General features: G+C 37.5%; 1 protein-coding gene across 1 annotated transcript in view; it reads left to right on the top strand.

Moving 5' to 3' along the window:
• The window catches only part of LOC144658924 (uncharacterized), a 122,296-nt gene that overhangs the window by 94,064 nt on the left and 6,288 nt on the right, over nt 1–21,944 (top strand). The window contains exons 8-34 of the mRNA XM_078519430.1: nt 1,506–1,583; nt 1,886–2,023; nt 2,184–2,437; nt 2,704–2,803; nt 3,478–3,549; nt 4,018–4,268; nt 4,477–4,567; nt 4,997–5,371; nt 5,629–5,775; nt 6,321–6,543; nt 7,246–7,394; nt 7,645–7,875; nt 8,115–8,383; nt 9,965–10,070; nt 10,305–10,649; nt 11,118–11,141; nt 11,223–11,337; nt 11,457–11,528; nt 11,621–11,692; nt 12,812–12,883; nt 13,216–13,287; nt 13,462–13,533; nt 14,541–14,612; nt 15,116–15,193; nt 15,570–16,597; nt 17,052–17,206; nt 18,202–18,370. Coding sequence (XP_078375556.1) covers nt 1,506–1,583; nt 1,886–2,023; nt 2,184–2,437; nt 2,704–2,803; nt 3,478–3,549; nt 4,018–4,268; nt 4,477–4,567; nt 4,997–5,371; nt 5,629–5,775; nt 6,321–6,543; nt 7,246–7,394; nt 7,645–7,875; nt 8,115–8,383; nt 9,965–10,070; nt 10,305–10,649; nt 11,118–11,141; nt 11,223–11,337; nt 11,457–11,528; nt 11,621–11,692; nt 12,812–12,883; nt 13,216–13,287; nt 13,462–13,533; nt 14,541–14,612; nt 15,116–15,193; nt 15,570–16,597; nt 17,052–17,206; nt 18,202–18,370 — 4,830 coding nt within the window. The remainder of the gene's footprint in view (nt 1–1,505; nt 1,584–1,885; nt 2,024–2,183; nt 2,438–2,703; nt 2,804–3,477; nt 3,550–4,017; nt 4,269–4,476; nt 4,568–4,996; nt 5,372–5,628; nt 5,776–6,320; nt 6,544–7,245; nt 7,395–7,644; nt 7,876–8,114; nt 8,384–9,964; nt 10,071–10,304; nt 10,650–11,117; nt 11,142–11,222; nt 11,338–11,456; nt 11,529–11,620; nt 11,693–12,811; nt 12,884–13,215; nt 13,288–13,461; nt 13,534–14,540; nt 14,613–15,115; nt 15,194–15,569; nt 16,598–17,051; nt 17,207–18,201; nt 18,371–21,944) is intronic.

Genomic DNA, 21,944 nt, shown 5'->3' with positions numbered 1-21,944 from the left:
TCATTTTAAAACGGAATAACCTCTCATTTGTGAAAATTATATCGTTTAATAATTTACATTGGAACTCTCTAATTTTTGTTTCAATTGTGACAGTGAATGATAAAGAATAAATTTTTTTCCAGTCTTCTTTAACCTCGGGATATTTGTCCTTCAAATTCTTTTTAGCGGTTGGAGGAGTTTGTTTCTTTGTTTTAAATCCTTTGTACAGAAGCTTTGAAGAGGCTTTTAACAGATCCGATTTGGTTTCGTCGATATAAATATACACTGTATCCAATTGCTGTTGAGGATATAACTACTGATGTTGAATATGTGATTCTTTGATAATTAGTCTCCATTCGTTTGGTATGGCATCTACAATTCCTATTAATTTGATTTTCCTATTAATTTAGATAGATTCGCTTCCAACACTTTGGGACTTTCAAGAAATTTACCCGTATCGGATAACATGTCACCAATTTTAACAATTCCTTTAGTAAACAAATGTTTCTCAAATAGAGATTTTCCGTGCATCAAAATATTTCTATTATTCCAAATAATTTGGTCTACAACATCCTTATAAGTGGCTACCTTTGATTTCTTTAAACTACGAAATGCCTCCAGACACTCTTTGTAGAATATTGGAAGATGAACCGGTATTTTACTAGTTTCAAAGTCACAGAACAGGATGAGTTTTCCACCTATATTTTCAAAAAAGAAATCATCTAAAATAATTTTCCAAGTGCTGTTGCTCTCACCTAGATATTTTTTTAAGGTCATGACTCTTTGAGCCGATATCATCGATTCAATATCAGGCATTTTTAGTCCTCCATTTTCAATATCGTTAATAAGCGCGGTCCGTTTATATTTCATTCTAGTGTTAATAAAGTGAGGTTATTATAATTCTTCTCTTGATGGATCCTCAATTTGGTCCTCAAATAATTGATTGCAGTAAAGCAGGAAGAAACATTAATATTACGCAATACATATTTACTAAAACAGAACATGATTCATGATTTTAATCTGATATGATAAAATTCTAAAATCGCAACTGTTAATCCTAGAAAGCTATTCGCTTCAACTTTTATGCAGAATTTGGTATCGATTTAGTGCGTCCTTTAGAAAATAAAGCGAAAGCAAAAATACTTTTTAGTGTTGTTCTTGTTGTGTTGTTGTTGATGTGATATCTTAAAAGCTTTGAAGTAAAAGCGAAAGAGGTTGATGGTACCAGTAATCTACTTTCCTTATTGAACAGATTTTATTGGTGTCCCAAAGAGGGACACCAATAGGGTGCTGCATGATAAATTATTTTCTTAACAACTCATGCAGTTATGAAAAACGCAAATTATTTCCAACAGCCGGTTGTGTAATCTGTTACTTTTTCATTGAAACAAATTTATTTTGAAACATTGATGAAAACCACCAATTACAAACAAGCCTTAAGTTGGTCTTTTTGTTACATGTAATTTCACTGCATAATCTGGTAACTGTCAAATCTTAAGAATACATGTCATCATGATATCTTGCAGGTTCAAGAGACTGTCCCTTGAACAACCTAGCCTGCAAGAATGAAAGGGATGACAAGCCACAATGCAAGTCATTTAGAGGTATGTTAAAAAGAGAGGCCCGTGAGTAAAAAAAGAGGAAAGCCGGATGGTCCTCAGGTTAAAGTCAAGATGACTAGAAATCTTGTAGACAAAGTGAAGGCGAAACTTGGTCGTTATTATGAGAAAGCACAGTAACAAAGTTAAAAAATAAGGTAAAAAGCTCGTGCATATATGAGAATCGGTTTCTTTGAGCAGGTTCGGTATGATTAACAGTACATGGCTTTTTCAACTTGAATGAAATGTAAAAAAAAGCTGTGTAACTGAATACTTTAATAACAACTGTAAAAAAATGTTGCTTTCAGGTTACTGTGACTTTGAGAATGGTTTATGTGGTCTGACTAGTGATAACAGTACAGAGTTTCAGTGGAGCGCTCGCTCTGGGAAAACGCCATCTGAAAACAGTGGTCCTGCTTTTGATCACACCACGTACACAGACAAAGGTACTTGTGCGACAAGTTTTCACGTGACCTCCTTACTCCTAAGCAAAAAGGTGAAACAATACGAATACCAAAAATGGAAATATAAATAATAAGATGCCAATCTTGCAATAAAAACTAAAGATAGATCATCATGACGTAAACACTTCTTCTGTTGTTCTAGGTGTATACATTTTCGTCGAAGCATCGCAACGCTCTCCTGGAGACCGAGCTCGACTCGTCAGTGATTGGCTAGCACCAAATGAGCCCGCGTGCCTACAATTCTGGTACCACATGTATGGAAGACATATCGGCGAGTTAAACATCATCCTTGAAACAAGCCAGTCGGAAAGACGGGTTTGGCATCAGGGGAGGAAAGATCACGGAGATAAGTGGAATTTTGCTCAAACCACCATTCAAGATGACACACCGTACAAGGCAAGCACTGGCAGTGAATTAAACCATGGTTTAATGCATTATCTGAGCTCTTTAAAAAATAACCAAGGTTCTTAACTTGGTGAAACAGGTGCAATCCATACCAAAACAAAGGAATCGAGAGCTTACTTTAAACTTTTTAGAGTTTAAAGTAAGTAAATCTTTTATAGAGTAGTTCACTAGGGTGGTGCCATCAAAAATAAACATACAATGACATGACTTACAAAAACGGTTGACATCACTTGATTTGGTATTTTGTTGTTGTTTAGTTTGTGATCGAGGCTCAAGTTGGCAATGGCCTTGAAGGTGATATTGCATTAGACGACCTCGCTGTTTTAGATGAAAATTGTACCTCGATATCAAGCCGAGGTAAGGTACCGGTAATCTAGTATTGTCATTACAGTAAAAACCCGCGTGTAAGAACCTAGGGATTTAAGAACCTTCTGGCAGAAATTTGCTTTTTTAATACCCCAAAATATAAGAACCTGTTTAGCCAAACAAATTCCAACAGGTTCTTAAATGTAGGGTTTAACTATTTAGTTTATATATTTTTTTTACCAAAAACCAGAAAGGTGATGTTACCGGGGTATATACAGTATATACAGTATGTTGTTGGACTTTTGGCAACATGGGTACATTAATAAATATTTATAATGAAGAACAGACCAGATTTTATACTATTTTCTGATAATCAACAACAGTGTCTACTCTGTAGAAATTAAGAACCTGATTAAGAACCTACTTAGCTTAAACTGTCAATAAGTATCCCATAATACAAGAACCTGTTTTGCCAAACTCTGAAAAAAGTAGGTTCTTACACGCGGGTTTTTACTGTACTGTCCAATTTTAAAATGCGAACTGTTCTAAAAGAAGTATCAACGAGAACTCATATTTGCAAATCAGAGTAATGTACTGTCACAGTATATTTTTAGCATGAGTTTTCTTTTTCAGTCATTTGCGTTCCACAAATCGACGTTCAGTACTTAAAGGGGGGCCTTAAACTATAGTTTTAACAATTAATTTTAGCTAATTGCTTTTTTTAGTGACTCCTGATTGCGATTTTAGTACTAATATGTGCAGTTGGAGTGGAGATCCCGATTGGAGGATTCACAAAGGTTAGTAAGAGCTCTTCACTTGTAACGTTGGTCCGGTGTTCAGTAGCCTAAATGTTATCTTAATAATAGATTCCTTTCTTAGTGTTTTAAGTTAGATTTTAAATAGTGTCCACAAATTAGTAGACGTTTCTGCAATGTGCAGCTTTTGACACTATAATAAAGTTCATTATTATTATTGTTATTATTTATTTAAAATGGATCAGTGGCCTGTTATAAGAATGCCGTTATCATATTAATAGTGTTAACAGGTAACGACAACGATGAAATACGTTATGTTGGTCTAGTGGTCAGTGGCTTTTTTGCAATACCGCGATAACGAAAAGTAATAATAATCAGTATTGCGGCTAAACGACTATGTATGGAGGGCCTTATAGCTGCCTAACAATAAATAAAGGATGCTATGTTTTAAAACGAAGTTAATAACTTATTTGTTTTGATTGTTTGTTTTCGCTTTGTTTTGTTTTACAGACAAATACCTGTACCTTCATGGTGGTAAAGAACAAAGCAGACAATTTATAAGTCCACCCATTCATGCCGCGGAAGCTAAATGCATTCGATTTTGGTTTAAAAGTGAAGGAAAGTATTTCACGAGATCACTGCAGTTGGTAATTAAGAGCTCTGATTCCATTTCTTTGTCACCGATTTGGTCTGTCGACGAAGAAACTCCAAAGTGGACTTTTATGCAAATTCCGTTGCAGTATATTGCTAACGAATTTCAGGTGGGTTCATATGGATTATTTCGTATTAAAATTTATACTAGTATGAAATTTCAAATTGGTTGTTATACATTGGTTGTTATTCTCTTTGCCCGGTTTAATTATTTGACTTCGCATAGCCATTTTAGAAGTAGAAATAAGAAGGTAATTATAAAATAGTTTAAAAGAACATTCGGTTAAGTGCTTATTTGTGATATTCATTTTTTTGCAGGTCGTTTTCGAGGGATTAAAACAACAAAGTCAGCCAACTATAGAGATAGATGACATTTCGTTTTCTAAAGAAATCTGTAACAAAACTGCCCGTGAGTTACCATTACTCGTTCAACTAGGTCTCGTTTCGAGTTCCTTAATCATTACTTGCATCACATAACTTATTTACGACATCAGAGGATAAACTCATGTCCAACCTGAAAAAACCGGTTTTCTTTTCTGTCAGGGTGTCCGTTTTTTAGCCACACTGTCCGTAAAAAAATAACCGGATACATTTGCCTATTAGCTGCAGTATGACTGTATTATAATGGTTACGATAAGGTCGGGTGATAGTCGATGTGGTTACAGAGCTTATTATGCGCGCGTCTGACATCTCTCAGCGCTAACAAGGTGTGCATTTTGTGGCCCCATGCAAGAACACCCCACCGAGACCCCTTGAGTCAATTCAAGTCTTTTCAATGAAGATTCCTGTAGTTTAGATGCCCACACTGGTTTTCGTTTTCCTGTTTTTGCCTTTACAGCTTCAGTGAAATGTTACAACTATTTAATCCTGAACACTGCTGATAGACTCGTAAATTATTCAACAACAGCGAACACGTGTGATGATACGCTTGATTTTAACCGCTGGTACAGGATTACTGGCGCGGCTGGAACTCAGATCCCTGAGCAGAAGGTTCCGTACCGACGTTGTGGAGCCAGATATCCCGGATGGATGGATGGAGTTCATCCTTCAGTTGAAGACGGAGTGGTGACACGTGATGTTTGTTTTGTCCTGGGTTACAGTCCTTGTCGTTGGCGGTTGAAAATTAAAGTCCAAAACTGCGGCGAGTTTTTTGTGTACAAACTGACTGCCCCCAGTTATTGTAGTCAGCGGTATTGTGGATATCATGGAAAAGGTTATTAGTAGCGTTCTCTGTCTTTTAGCAAGATTTTTTTCTTTTAATAAATTCTAGCAAATTTTCACTATCAATGGAAAATGAAATAAAGCTCTGTAAAGTTACTTATACCACAAAAACCTCATTAACTGTATTTTATAAAGACCTTTGCCTGTGTGTGTTTCATCACAAATGCCACATTCCCATAACTAAAATGTGGCTTGGTGGAACACACTGGTAATATTACAATTTTTTTTCCTGCCGTCTTTTTGCCTCAGGAGAGAAAAATCATGAGCAACATGAGGAATGGTGGGGCTGGAAAAATGAAAACCAAAGATACATTTGGAAGCTAACAAGCGCGAACGAACTGCAGCAACTCAACGACGACATAAACTACATTGAAAAAAATAACACTATTACTAAAGGTCAGAAAAAGCTGAGGAAATTTTAAAAATCTATAAAAGTAGAGCAATAAACTCACTCTCTAGCTAATGTGGTTATATTGTTGACATGTTTTAGGAAATAAAAATTACTCATATTTTACAATACTTATAAAGTTTGGCATATGATTAAATGCATGGTTAAAGTGATATATACTGACGAAGTATAGGGATTGGAGGTTTTAATAATAATAATAATAATAATAATTAATAATAATAATAATAATAATAATAGTATTTTTTTTAAATAAAATAAAACTTTATTTAACACTCATAAAAATACAAATAATACAAATAATAATAATAATAATAATAATAATAATAATAATAATAATACAAATAATATAGCGCAAATATCCTCAAAGTTCAAAAGCGCTTTACAGGAGTAACGTTAAACACTTTAACCTCGAATCTTAAAGTTTAGTATACTATCATTCATTGCTTTGGACTGGTATTAACGACCGCCGTAAGGATCAGTTTTTTATATTTTATTAGAATGTTGTATACGGCTTTTGTTTTCACTATTTCAGCCCTACAAGAAAACTTCGATGTCCATCTTCGAGGTGCAGACATGATTAGTACAGAAGTAAAAAATGTTGCGTCGTTTACCGCGATGACATTTTGTTTATGGGTTGCAAGCAAGTGTAGTCTGCTTGTGGATTACAATGTCACTTTGGATGAAGGACAGTTTCACGGCTTTGGTTTAGTCAGCCACACTACAGTGGAGTTAATCTTTATGGAAACTGAGACACGGTCGGTATATTGTAATGCAAGGAATGTTTTCAAAATCGACTCATCCAAACATTCATCGATTCATCGATAGACTTACTGACTGAAATAGGATAGGGATGGAAGGTGCCAAAAAGGAATTTTTTAAAAAGATGCCAAACTTCTTTTTCTTCTTGTTTAAAAAGTTCTTTTGGCACCTTCCACGCCTATTTTATTTCGCTTTGGAACTTTTGTTGTTATTATCGATGTTTCACCTTACTGACTGCATACTTATTGACTGCCAGTTACGCTGACTGATTGATTGACTGATTGATTGATTGATTTAACTTCTAAATGAGCGACTCGTATATTATCGGCTGTCAGTATATGAGTTCTGCTTGATTGGAAAAGAAGGGTTCGAAATGAATCACTTTTCCTCGCTGTTCTGTCGCCGGCTTTCACGCAAAAATATACTATTCTGAGATTTATAATCTTAAAAACATATGCACTGACACACAAAGAGAAATAAACTTCCAACGAGAGAAAAGTAGTTGAGGAGAACGGACAAACCGACTGAGAGACACGAAGAATTTCGAGCTCACGATCTAATATAACTATCAATTAGAATCTCATTTAACGCGCGTTATTTATTCTCCTCAAACCCCCCTTCACAAGATATGAATTAAAAACTCTTTACTAGCATTATGGTATTCTATGTGATGTGTTTTATGTTTCATTAAATAACAGTAGTACCGATATGTCCATTAATGATGGACAGTGGCACCACATGTGTTTCACGTGGACATCAAGTACAGGACAGTGGCAGGCATACAAGGATGGAACAGCAACAAGCGGTAAAACCGGATCCAAGCCTGTTACCATAAATGCAATACCAGGTAACAGAAGTGTATTAAGGAATGGAATATTGCAAAACAAAAGAGAACGCTTTTAATGCACAACGTTTTAGATATAAATAAAAAATTGTTTGCTCACAAGTTAAGTTTTGTCATCGTGCACTCAATCTTTACTAGTACTTGTATGTGGTCAATATGATGTCCCCAGACAGTCTTAGTCATCAGTACTGTCACGAAAAAACTATCGCAAATGGTCAGTAATATTGATCATTTTTCAATATATTTTTGGCAGGTAATGGAACTCTCTCGATTAGATTCAAAGAGGAATGTCAGAACCTTGAAATATTTGGAAAGATTAGTACGTTTAATCTATGGAGTTATGCTATGGGAAGAGATGAAATTATTCACATGTCTTACGGATGCGGAAAGGAAGCCGGTAATGTGTTATCTTGGCTGGTGGAGAGAGAGAAGCTAAAGAAACTGTTTGCCACCCAGAATTCCTCCACATGTAATGAGCGCAATGGTAAGTCGAAAGAAACGTTAATTCCTTAAAAGTTTAATTTTCGAGGAATTAAGTTTAAAAGTTAGAGAGTGAGAGGCGGTACACAGCCAAACTAAGAGCAAAGGCGTAGCTGCGACATTTTGAGTAAACAAGTGTTTTAGCTTTTGTCTCCTCGAGTGGTTAAAACGCAAGGCTTTATTAACTCACTACAAATCACTGCTATTTACGTTTTTTCATATTTTATTTCCTTTGCTTTCAAGGGCCTAGTCTCGTTGTGGGAGGCAATGTCGCTGGCACGAGTGCTGCAGTATACGTAGGTCCAGTGCTTTCAAAGTCAAAAGAATCGTATGGCAAATGCTTAAAGTTTAAATACAAAATTGTGGGGCCTGGTGCGAGGTCACTTACGATTTACCAAGAAATGCCTTATGGGTTTGAAAAGCAGCCAATCTGGACTCATGAAGCTGCCTGCGTACCGAGTTACATGTGGCACTACGGGCAAACCCATATTAGCACAATTTCCAGTTTTCGGGTGAGTAAAAACTATTAAAACTTTAATAAGGAATCACGACAGAAGCACTAGAAAGGGTTAGTAACAGTTTAATAAGTTGCGAAAATATTGCTTAAATCAATCCTGTACTGTCTGGGGTAGCAATACCTGATAGTAACAGTTTAATAAGTTCCGAAAATATTGCTTAAATCAATCCTGTACTGTCTGGGGTAGCAATACCTGATAGTAACAGTTTAATAACTTGCGAAAATATTGCTTAAATCAATCCTGTACTGTCTGGGGTAGCAATACCTGATAGTAACAGTTTAATAACTTGCGAAAATATTGCTTTAATCAATCCTGTACTGTCTGGGGTAGCAATACCTAATAGTTACAGTTTAATAACTTGCGAAAATATTGCTTTAATCAATCCTGTACTGTCTGGGGTAGCAATACCTGATAGTAACAGTTTAATAACTTGCGAAAATATTGCTTTAATCAATCCTGTACTGTCTGGGGTAGCAATACCTAATAGTTACAGTTTAATAACTTGCGAAAATATTGCTTTAATCAATCCTGTACTGTCTGGGGTAGCAATACCTGATAGTAACAGTTTAATAACTTGCGAAAATATTGCTTTAATCAATCCTGTACTGTCTGGGGTAGCAATACCTGATAGTAACAGTTTAATAACTTGCGAAAATATTGCTTTAATCAATCCTGTACTGTCTGGAGTAGCAATACGAGTTTTGTCACGGATTAATACGTTTAGTTAAGCTTGCTTCAGCAGTGAAAAGCGATCGAGCGATAATATTAATTAACGGTATTAAGTTCTTCCTTGCCTTAGCCTTTGCTTAGAGTGTTTTGGTGCTGAAAAAAGGAGTTCATGATATTGTCCGCTCAAAAATCATTTGCCCATGTGCGAAAAAAGAAGAAGCGCAGATTAGCTTTAGTTGTTGGAAAGCGTATGCATTGTTGCCGTCAGCTGTGCTGTAGAACGGCATTGTAAATTTTGTGGCTACAGACGGACGGCTTTACGAGTTAAAATTCCTCGAACTTGTGATGTTTCCTTGCAGCGTTTAAAAGCGCCGATGTACGGTTTGTTTTCAAGCCTTCACCCTTTATCCTCCCGCAAAAAAAAATACCGCCAGCTGTATTAGCAATCAAATAGAAATTATTTAATCGTCTGTCCACTTACTGAGGAGCTAACATTAAATTTTTACCCTTGCAATGAATTGTAACCATCTGTCGGCAAAGATACTTCTTAGGGCGCACGACTAATTAAAATAACACTTCGGTTCTTCTTGTGATTCTGCGAGGTGCTAAACAACATGATCGAGTTACGTATGCAAATGAGCCGAGTGCGCATTCAATGGGCACTCAGCTCATTTGCATAATCGGTTTTAGCTGCTCAAAGCTCGTCATGAAAGCACTAATTATTTAAAGCGCTATTTCATCATAAGAACATTTTTCTTTTTTATAATAGAATGCGCCTTTTTAAGGAACTGAATGTCAATGCCAACAAATCTTGTTGGAGACCATAGTAAGACATATTTCTTTTAAGTTTAATTTTTATTTTCCACATGCCTCATCAACCATTCTTATTACAAACAACATTTACAGTTAAGCATTGAGGGAGAACTGGATGGGAGGCCAGGTTACCTAGCCGTGGGAGGTGTTTTCATGTCGCAAGAGTATTGTTCACCTCAACCAGTTAACGCTCAGAAAGGTAGGATTTTTACGTATGTATGTAAGTCACATGCTTTAAACTATTAATTTTTCAAATCTTATTTGTGTGTTTTTATCTGGTTGAAAGTTCTGTTATCGTCTTTAAAGCCGGAAGTCTCAAAGGAGGGAGTCTCTGGCCCGTCTCAGGCAGTCAATGCAACACTTTAAGTTATTTAACCACTCTGCAACAATCATCTTTGTAAGATGTTTTGTTTTACTTTTATTTGCCTATTAGCTTGCAGTCAAAGCCTTAACAGCAGCTCCGGATTCATTGTCTCGCCATTCTATCCGGGATATTACACTAACAACATGACATGCACGTGGCACTTAACTGCTAAAGAAAATCACGTCATACGCCTCCATTTTCAGTCATTCGCAATTGAGAATCATCCTACATGTGCCAACGACTACGTTGAAGTGCGTGACGGCGGCAGTCACCGGTCACGCACGCTTGGAAAATACTGTGGTCATACCGTTCCACCATTCATTGAATCATCGTCAAACGTGTTAACAATAGTGTTCAGTACAAATGATGTCAACACCAGAACAGGGTTCAAGGCATATTATCATACAAAACCAGGTGAGGGTTGAACGATGTTCACTGCTTCTCATCCCTCAATTAATATAATTTAAAGAAGATATTTTTTCTGACTTTGCAGTTTAAGTACTAGTTTTGACTTCTTTTTCTGAACGGGACCACGTCACCGCAAATTGACCGAGTCCTCGGTTTCCAAAGAGTTTCAAGGAACATCAATGCACCGGCGGTAGGGTATTCGATTTTCGAACAATCGCAAATGATCGCACCATGGCCATCGTCTGATTAGATAATTATTAGCTAAAATTCTTGTACAAACATATGCAGAGACCTATACTACCCATGCGTTTCCAATATTAGCTAACATTTAAGTCTTTAAACGTTAATCGCAGTTTTTCTTTCCTGGTAAAGGTATTGACTTTTCAAATAGTTTTTAATAGCTTCAGTAAATCACCATTGTTATTTTCGTAGTAAGAGACAATTTTGAATGTTTAATCTCATTTATTTTTGCAGAAAAAAGAACCTCTTGCATTGAAGGTGAGTACATTCATTTTACAGGCACTTCAATTCGTTGCCTGGATTTAAGATATAAAAATTGTATATTTTACCTTCTTGCAGGCTGTCCTCGTGGTTGCACGTGCTCGAGGTTACCCGGAAGTGACATCAGAGTGCAAATTGAAAGTGACTCCTTGATGTCTTTACCAGGCTATTTCCCAGAAACAGTAGCAGTCATGTGAGTAATGATTGAGCTGTTTGACCTATCTGTTTAAATTAAACATTGTATTGGATTGAAATAAAATGCCAGTTAATATCACCCGCAGTGACAAATTCCACACTGTTGTTCTGTTTCAGGTTGTTTGGTAACAACAAGATAAGTCGGATTCGGATCAAAGATTTTGCAAACCTCCAGCTTATGGAATACTTGTAAGTTAACCAGCCAAAGTGGTTGCCATCATTTCATTTGTCTTCTTATTGCAAAATCTTCAAACAGTTTCTTGAATTTCTAATCTCCACAGGGACCTTAGTAACAATGTCATCCTAGACGTAGAAAAATCAGCGTTTAAGAAACTAACTGCTTTAAAGACCTTGTAAGTATCATACTTTACTTTTAGACGAATGCTTTAAATGGGTTCAATGATAGATAAATCACTTTCCATAACACAATAAACCAATATTCGGTTGCAAGCCAATTTCAATATTTCATGAATCATGACAAAAGTTCATTGGGTCTAAGGGCCGAATCGCACTAGCGGACAAATTTTGTAACAATTGGTAGATTTCATCATTAACGTGTCACTTGTTACAGAAAACAAGTGCGAGTGCGTTTTTTGAGACCTAGATAAGAACTTTTCCAACATTTCAGGAAAACAAAGAAGCAGTTGTCTTATGATTGGTCCGCGTTGCACGCGCGATAGATGTTGTCAAACAATTGCAAAAACAAGTGCGAACGACTTGTTGGACAAGGGCAAATTTTGTCAAAACGGACAAATCATCAAAGGGGCCGAAGTCCTGCCTCAAGGCAGGACAATTCATGACAAGTCGCATTCCCATGCCCCTCGTAATGCCAGATAACAATACGTTGTTGATTGGCTATTGTGTTTGGCCCAAATTGCACCGAAAAACAACACGCACTCAAAAGTTGTTGGGATAGTATGCACCGTGATGTAGGCTCTCACCATCATAATCCAGCCGCAAAATCTTTTCGCGAGAGGCAAAGCATATTTATAAGTGAAGTGTTTCGGCCAAATGTAAGAATGAGAAAAGAAAAAGTTATCTTGAGACGACTCATTATTCTACTGCATGAGAACACGCGTACTTTAAATGCGAATTGTTTTAATTTTTTTTACCGCGTTGTGCTGCATATTTGATGTTTGTCCAAGACGGCCGTGCTGAGAAATGTACAGGGATGGCAGAAGCACGTGCAGAGCTATTGTACTAATAATTACACCTTTATTTTGTTTTCTTTAAAATGTCTCTGACTTGTCGCGACAATTTTGTTTTTGTAAAAAATGTTATGACATTTAAAACTTGTCCGCTAGTGCGATTCGGCCCTAAGTGAGCTTTATAAATTTAAAAATAAGCGATCCTTTCCTTGAATCATGATTTTGTCGATATCATAATTTCATTCTTAATTATTCCTGATTGAGTACTTATATGTAGGCACCACATACTCATCACGTTTTAAAAGGTGCTTTTCAATCTTTTAGGAGACTAAATGGAAATTTCCTTGAGCAAGTGACCAGAGAAAACTTTCAAGGATTGTCCCATCTTGATACTCTGTAAGGATACAACACAGTCTCTTTCTTAACCTTCCTTAGTTTACTAAAGTACATGAATAAAGTATGTTATGGGACGACTTACTGAGGGTTTACTAAAATAACGAATAGAATTTTAAGTTCCTGAAGTTTTCAAATCTACAACATTTGTGTCATTTGGTGAATGCAGAGAGTTAACTTGTCACAACTGTACTGAGTGAATACATTGCTAGTCGGTTAGAACTCTCCATCTCAAGTGTAAACATTAAATGTCTTACTCATACTTATAGCTTATATAGCGCGTTACTTATAGCTTAAAGATTTTTCTTTTCATTTATTTCTTATTATTATTTTAGAGACCTTGGAGCAAATCTACTTCGTGAAGTCCGCGATGGCGTTTTTCAATACCTTAAGGATTTGAAAGTTTTGTAAGAATTCTTTCGATGTACCTGATGTAGTCACTAATTGTGTGAATAATAATAATGACCATTACTATCATCGTCATCATCATCCTCATCATTTTCATCATTATCGTATGCAGTAATGATATGTTTTGCGGTATCTTGTTCTAATTATTTTAACATTTTTTTTTTGAAAAGCAGAAGTCTTCGCTCCAACAAACTTCAATCAATCGAAGTGGATGCATTTCGAGGCCTTGCAAACTTAACATTCCTGTGAGTACGACACAAATTTTTACTCTTTTTTCAACATTTAGTTTATTTTTCATATATGTTTCATCATCCTACACTGATACCCGTTTTACTTAACTGAAGTAGCTACCCTGTTACTTTATTATTAATACAGTAAAATCTCTCGTAAGCGAATTCGGAAAAAGTGGCCGTAACAAAAGCAGTCGTCTTCGAGAATAAGATCCCGTAAGCGACCAAGCGCTGAAACAGTTGAGGCTAGCCACATACCAGAGCTTTTCACAAGAACCTCTCACCTCAGTCTCCGGGTAACACTCTTTCTTAAGCCGTAAATCATCTTGGCCTTGAACCTCGAATTAAAATTAAGATTAAAATTAAGATAATCTCTAAAATTCGAGATCAGAACATTATAGGGCAATGTAACATAACAGTAACATTAAACAGATCAAATGTGATGCGTTGACTACTAGATGAATCAAAATGTTTTTAAGTGGTCGCTTGTTAACAAAGGAAAAGATCAGGTGGTAATTCCCAATTTCATGAAAAGATAATACATTAATTAAAAGTAGTTATCTTATGAACAATTATCTTATCATTTCTTTTTTTGCATTTTAGATATCTTCATAACAATAGTTTAACAAGCATTCAACAGTATTCCTTCCGAGGACTTAACTCATTAAAGACACTGTAAGACATGGCTAAACTTAGACATGTACTGTATAGACTGCAAGCAGTCTCTCTTTTTGCTTTAAAATCCGTGGAACGAACGCAAAAATAGCGATCGATTGAGTGCGAGGTTCGAGCAGAGAAGCTGCGAGCCGCGGCAGACCGAGCGAGTCAGCTGGCGCCCGCGCTAGTCGTGGCTCGCCGCTCCAACTTCGCGCTTGAACCATCGCTAATCTTACGTTCGTTCCACAGATTTTAGAGCAAAAAGAGAGACTGCTCGCAGTCTATGTATTGTACCAAGTAATAATTTTGTATAATAACATCCTATACACCACTCCTTATAATTTTTTGTGTTTTTGTTTTATTAGATATCTTCATAACAATAGTTTAACAAGTATTCAGCGGTATTCCTTCCGAGGACTAAACTCATTAGAGACACTGTAAGTATCGCATTTTAGTTTTAATCCGAGTTTTTATTCCGAGATTACCAATTTTAGAATCAGTAGAGATCTTGTTGAATCATTGATTACTTATCCGTAATAATTTAAGAACTGCGAAACAGAATATAAGATGATTGCTCTGACGCTATACTACAGCTCAGAAAGTGGAGTACGTATAAAGCAATGATAGAAGCAAATTGGAGTGCATGCGAATAAGCATTAGGCCTCTAGGGTGCTGCCTGGAATTCACCCTTCACACAAAATTAGTTGTGGACCTTGGTGGAACTTGAGTTGTCACGCCCACTAAAATTGATCTTCCCGTGCGTCACCGACCGAACTACGAGGCCAGAATGGGTGAGAAGGACGCCCTAGGTATATAAAAATACCTCGGTTAATAAGGAAATACGGGATGATTATTTCTCTCACGACGATACATTTAACGTGACTTTACCAGACTTAATACCACGAATTGGATTAAAGAAGTGATTTTCGTTTATTTTTAGTTTTCTCCATGGGAACCCTTTGTCAGAATCTGATGTTGCTCCTGACGCCTTCTCCGAGTTAACAAGCCTAAAAATCTTGTAAGTTTTCAAAAATATCAGTCATGTGTCAAATTATATCACGGCTTCTATGTTTATCTGATATAACTCTAGAGCATTTGAAATGCTTTTATTTGTTGTTTTATCTAGTATATGAACAGTATTCTAGCAGTATCTATGAACATACAACACAGTGAATATCGACAAAATCCGAAATAAATTTGAAAGTATCGTTTACAGCAAAAGACAGCATCGTGGGTGATTCAGAGAATTATAACTCAGGTGTATTATATGTAACAAGTTAAAAATGTCACCAGTACAGTCACAGTAGTGAAATCGCTCCTACAATTGTTTCTAAAAATATTAAAAAACTAAACGACTCCTTATTTACATGTAAGGATTCTGTTATCTTTTCTAGGACACTCGACCAATTCATTCTCTGCTGCTACGCTGTGAATACCATTCCAAACCTGAAATGTCAATCACCTGCCGTAGCATTCTCAACCTGCGATGATCTAATGAAAAACAATACACTGCGCATGTGTATTTGGATCCTCGGGCTGCTAGCCTTCATCGGCAACTTTCTTGTGATCATCTGGAGAGTACGAATGAGAGATGAGAACAAAGTTCAATCCTTCATGCTGACTAACTTGGCCTGTTCGGACTTTTTAATGGGTGTCTACCTATTAATCATTGCTATCAAAGACCTTCAGTGGAAAGGCGAATACTTCCAGCATGATGTCGCCTGGAGAACAGGACACCTCTGTCGTTTCGCGGGCGCGCTTTCAATGCTTTCTAGTGAAGTGTCCGTTCTCATGTTGTTAGCTATAACAATGGACAGACTGATATGTGTTGTGTTTGCACTCAGAATGCGTCCGCTTTCGTTAAGATCAGCTCGCATTATCTGCAGTTGTATATGGATTTTTGGCATCATTATTTCGTTTATTCCTTGGACAGGGATCTCGTATTTCCAGGATAAGAAAAGAGGCATCGGTTTCTTTGGTAGTTCTGCAGTCTGCTTACCGCTTCAGTTCTCAGAAGGCAAGCCTGCTGGCTGGGAATACTCTACTGCATTTTTCATCACCTTAAATGGCGTTGCTTTTCTGTGTATTTTGACTGCTTATGTTCTAATGTTCTGGACTACCTTGCGTTTGATCCGCTCTTCTCAAGCCAGACACATGATTAAAGCCGAATCTACCAGAGCCACACGCTTATTTTTCATCGTTTTGACAGACTTTTTCTGTTGGATGCCAGTGATTATTCTTGGTATTTTATCTTTGACTGGAGATTTTCGTGATCCGAAACACGAGGCGAAAGTATGGATTGCAGTGTTTGTGCTTCCAGTCAATTCAGCCATCAATCCTATCCTATACACATTTTCTACACTCGGAGTAAGAAGGAAACTTAGAGCTGCGTTTAAAAGGAGATTTGGTGCAAAGTTGGGCTGTAAGTAGATTTTGGATTTGTGTGTTGTTCTGCAACTCCTACTTATAGACGACTGCCTCAAAACATCTTACAACTCAAAAAACAGTCGAACATTTGTGTGCCTCCACCTTCCGCCAGGGAGCAGCTAGGTTTGACATTTTAAGACCCTCTTTTAAGTGGTTATCTAGAGAGGTCTGACTGTATCCTGTGTATCAGTGTGAGATTTTTGCTTATAGCCCTTATGTTCGAACGGGTAAAAAGTGTTAGCCAGTCCACAGGCTAGAATAAAGTATAAATAAGGTTTATTTATTCCGGTTAGTTAGAAAGAATTTTTGTAAGGATTTCTTTTCACTGCTTTTCTGTAGTTTTATCACTTTCCAGCGCACACAATCAATCCATGTGCCGATATGTTTTCCGAGTAACGACACAAATGATAATATTTTGTCTGAAGCCGGTCTGTTTACCTTTCTTTAAGCTGGCATATCCCACCAAAGATACGTTACAGGTGGCTCAACCATGCTGGATACGGAAATGCACTCGGAACACCGTCAAACAGAATCACAAAAGAACCCTCCGAGGAAGCTGCACATATTAGAAAAAGCTGACGGCTTTCATCACGATGCTGATGTGGTACGGCTTAGTTTAACCAATATCGCCGAAAATTACACAAATATGCCCCGTAAATAACCCTCCAAATATCAAACGAAAAAGTATTTCGGATAATAATAATAATAATAATAATAATAATAATAATAATAATAATAATAATAATAATAATAATAATAATAAGCCCTTCCAAATATGTGCCTATGAGCTTATTTTCAGCGGAACTCCCAGCGGCCCGAAGGGCCTCAGAGCAGAGCCCCATACCCATAGAAAATTAACAGACCCATGCTTTTGGTTTTTCATGGTCATCATGACTAGCGGCATGGTTCGCTGACCAGTATCACATGACCATATCGCGGGCACACATGTAGAGCTCATCGAGGTCGAATGTTTTTTGAAGTTTACCGCTGACCAAGTAATGGTTTACATTGGATCGCGGGCTCAGGTGCTATATTTTTCCTGTTATCGGTCAGTAAGTTAGGATTTACGAAAAGGGCGAAGTAAATAATCGGGGGCCTCCACTTTTAGGCTTGGCTAAATCTATTTAATAGTTATTAAGTCAAAGAAAGATATGACTTTTTCCGATTATAACACCCCTATTGTAGCACTTGTTTTGTATTGTACGTCGCTACAGTAAGCAAAGGGACCTCTAATGTTAAACTGTTTTGTTCACTGTAGGATTTTTTGCTCCGACTAAATGTATTTAGAACAAATGCGAAAACGTATTTCAAAAGATACGTATGACTTTTTATTTAGTTTTTAGTTAATTAACAATTACAATAGGCCAATTCCGATATATTAATATTCTAACTTGGCTCGAAGGCTTGGGGGAATAAAACAAAAGAAATGATTTATTCATTCCTGAACCTCGACGTACATATATTTTGTTTTATTTCCCCAAGCCTCGGAGCCAAGTTAGAATTTTAATATATCGGAAATGGCCTATTGTAAAACTCGTGAAGAAAAAAAAGAGACTTTGCTACTACTACTTACTAACCATATCTTTGTTTGTATAACAGTTTTTTCTCATTGCCAAAGAAGAAATTGAACGACTGAACTACAAGTTGTTGTTGAAATGCTTTCTCCCAATAAAGAAAAATGCTTTCGACAATGAACGGAAAGTTTTGGAAAGTTTACCTCATGATGCCAACAGAAGTGATATTCCATTTCTTCAATGGTACACCGAAGGTAAACGTTAACTCTTTTGTATTTGTCTTTGAAAAGAGGTTAACATGTAAAAAAAAATTACAGGCCTTATCTTGCTAATTACTTAATTTATTATATGGGTACAATAGTACGCGCGCTTTGATTGGCTGCTGAGCGGGCAAGATTTTCTTGTAATGACCTAGTCTCCCTCGCACCGTTCTTCCCGCATTTCTCCCCCTACGGCCGTTAGTGGGGAGGAATTTTGCGTCGCCTACGGCTGCGAGGAGACTATAATGACGGGCATTATGAAAATTTTTCTCGGCTCGACGGCTCTTTTGAGTTGTGAGGCTGTGAAGGTTACGAGCGCGAGGGCGACAACAAAAAAATACCGACTAAAGTTAACTATCTTGTCAATAACTAAAGAAGAAAAATACTGGCCTAAGTATGAGCGACGAAGAGAGCCACAGCGAGAGCGAATTTTATTACCCAGAGGAGGATGAACAGGCCAAAACTGAGCAAAACAACATGGCCAACGTTGCCACTCATGGAGACGAAAATTGCATCAATAGTCAAGAGGAATTACAAAAGTTGGTTCAAGAACAGAAAAGTGAAAACACTGTGAAAAAAACGACAAGTGATGTGAAGTGTTTTTACCGATTTCTTGGCTTGAGAAACAAGAGAAATGTTCAGATTTTGGACTTACCACCTGAAGAACTTGACCACCTCCTGGGAAAGTTCGTTAAGGATGTAAGAAAAGTCAGCGGCGATGAATACGAGGCAAGTACTTTGACGGGACTGCAGAGAAGTATCCAGAGGTTTCTGTCGGATTCTGGGTCCAAGATGAACATTCTGAAGGACGACGAGTTTGCCTTTTAACAAAAAGTGCTGGAAGCCAAGCGTAAAAACCTCGTTGTGCAAGGCAAAGGCAACCGTCCCAACGCGACTCGCTCGCTGACTAAAGAAGAAGAGCACAAGCTTTTTCAGAGTGGGGCACTCGGTGCAGAAAATCCCGTAGCACTTCAGAGAACCATGTGGTGGATTCTCTCCCTGCATTTCGGGTTCATAGCCCGTGACGAGAGCCTTATATTGTGCTGGGGAGACGTTTCCTTGCAGACGGATCCAATTCAAGATGGCCGCGAAATGCTTGTTTGGCTGAATGAGCGGGGCACCAAGATACGCAAAGGTGAAGAAAATGGCCACAGGCGTCCTTTCTCACCGAAAGCATACGCCACCAACACAGAGAGGTGTCCTGTCCAATTTTACAAGCTGTTCAGAAGCCACCGACCTGACGAAATGAACGAGCCAGACGCTCCATTCTTCCTTGCTGTACGACACGGCGACCACCGAGTAAATCCTGAAGTGTGGTACATGAAGGCGCCCCTTGGAAAGAATGAAATAGGTAAATTCTTGAAAACAGCGGCAGATGAAGCCAGTCTCCAGAGACAAGGATCAAAAGTCACAAACCACAGTGTCAGGAAGACAAGCATTGGCCGATTGCTAGATACAAATACTCCAGAGACTTTTGTGGCTCAACTAAGCGGCCACAAAAATCTTCCGGCAAAGCCTTCAACCATACAAGTCAGCAAATGAGCACCATCAGCGAAAAATGTTGTATATCTTGAGTGGTTCAAGTCAGTCCCAAATGCCCAACAGATAACTGCTCCTCCAGCCAGTAGTGGTGGCCAGTTAATGTCAAATTCCCAGCAATCACACAGCCAGCTGAGTCTCCAACACACGACGAATTCGCTCGCTGTGAATAATGCAAGTTCTCCCCACGTGTAGGCCTATCTTTGCCTTAGCTTGTTTATAACTTTTAAGGGTTAAACACTTGTAAACACAGGTCAGTTTGTTTTGTGAAAATTACCCCACAAGTGGTTAAATTTTCCCTAGATATTGGCGTAATAAAGACACAAATTTCCTCATTGTCAAAGAAACCGTTTCTTCCTGTTTCGATCGCATGGCCGGGTTCGTTTCGGTTCAATGAACATAACCTGCGCGCGCAAGCGGATATTGAAAAACGTTTCCCTTTTTTCAGCGCTAAAAAGGCCATATAATAAATAACTTATTAACCTCGTCCGTTCGGAATCTCAGACCGAGGCCTTCATTAGGCTTTTGTACATTATGCTAGCATTTTTTCGAGCATTTTAGTGACGCAAAAGCATTGAGCATTATTCAAGCATTTTAGTTGCATTTTCCCGGAAAATTGATTTTTTCCCGACAAAATAAATAAAGAAATTAATTTTTTTTAGAGAAAATGAAGACTAAAACTCAAAATTCAACTACAAATAACTTTCTAGGGATAGTCAACTACTTTCTGTACTTCACCTCGTAGTTGATTTCGAGGATTATGTTTTTTTTTTGCTGAATTTATGAACTTGTATACATTGTAATAATATAAAAAAAAAAAAAACCCCCACCCCCAAGGGAGGCAAAAAATCAAAAAAAAAAACCCCCCGGCCAACCACCCCCGCCGCCCAACAAAGGCCACGCGCCTCCCTTGTAATAATATACAAGCAGCAATTTCTCCATTCTGATTGGCTAAGAACACGTCAATTTATTCCAAACCAGTGCAAAAAGTGTAATTGGCAGTGCAAAAAGTGTAATTGGCAGTGCAAAACGGTGTAATTGACAACAGCCTCATGAAAAATACATCTTGAACAAACAAAATGGCGGACGAAAGTGAGACAAAATTTAAACTTAATAACGCAATTTTAATTAAAAGACTTGAAAACGACGCAAAGTACAGAAGAACAACAAACATTACTTACTGTAAAAGACGTAGAATTATCAAAAAGGCAAAGAGGACAAGACATAAACTAAACTCGAAATAAGCTCACGGCCGACGGCCGATAGTAAATTAAAATTCTCGCCGAAACATTGCTTCACTTCTCTGAAGCGAAACGCGAAGAAGTACTGACCAGACTTCCAAGGAACCGGTTACCTAGTTTTGAACACAGAAGGAGCAAGCACAACCGTAACCAAAGCGTACTATGAGAGTTTGTATGGATGTACTAAGAAGGCTTGTATGGATTTGAAATAAAGTTGAGAAAAATATCCCTTTTTACCGGTGAAAAGTTATAATGAAACTTTAAACCTTACCTGGTGTCACGTTTTTGTATTTCTAGTGCTTTAGAAAGTCGTACGCGCGATTTTCGTCTTAACCGTCTGTTCCGTCTTTCTTTTAGTACGCAACAGACGGTTAAGACGAAAATCGCGCGTACGACTTTCTAAAGCACTAGAAATACAAAAACGTGACACCAGGTAAGGTTTAAAGTTTCATTATAACTTTTCACCGGTAAAAAGGGATATTTTTCTCAACTTTATTTCAAATCCATACAAGCCTTCTTAGTACATCCATACAAACTCTCATAGTACGCTTTGGTTACCTGTGGAGCAAGCATTTCATTTCATGATTGTTTAATAATAGCCGAAGCTTGTTTATTTAAAAGCTCGCTCAACAACAAAAGGCACAAAAGATAGTTTTACAACTGTAAGAGGCAAATCTAACCTGTAAAACGTCCAGTGAAATCAGGTAGCAATGCGGAGTTGTAGCAGAGTGCTCATCTGTACTAAGAAAATCCGTTCGGTAGATTTTTATAGTTCAGTATTTCAGTTC

This window comes from Oculina patagonica, chromosome 1 (genome assembly GCF_052425735.1).
Source record: "Oculina patagonica isolate OP01 chromosome 1, crgOcupat, whole genome shotgun sequence".
NCBI classification, from domain to species: Eukaryota; Metazoa; Cnidaria; class Anthozoa; order Scleractinia; family Oculinidae; genus Oculina; species Oculina patagonica.
This window is presented reverse-complemented; position numbering and strand designations above follow the sequence as displayed.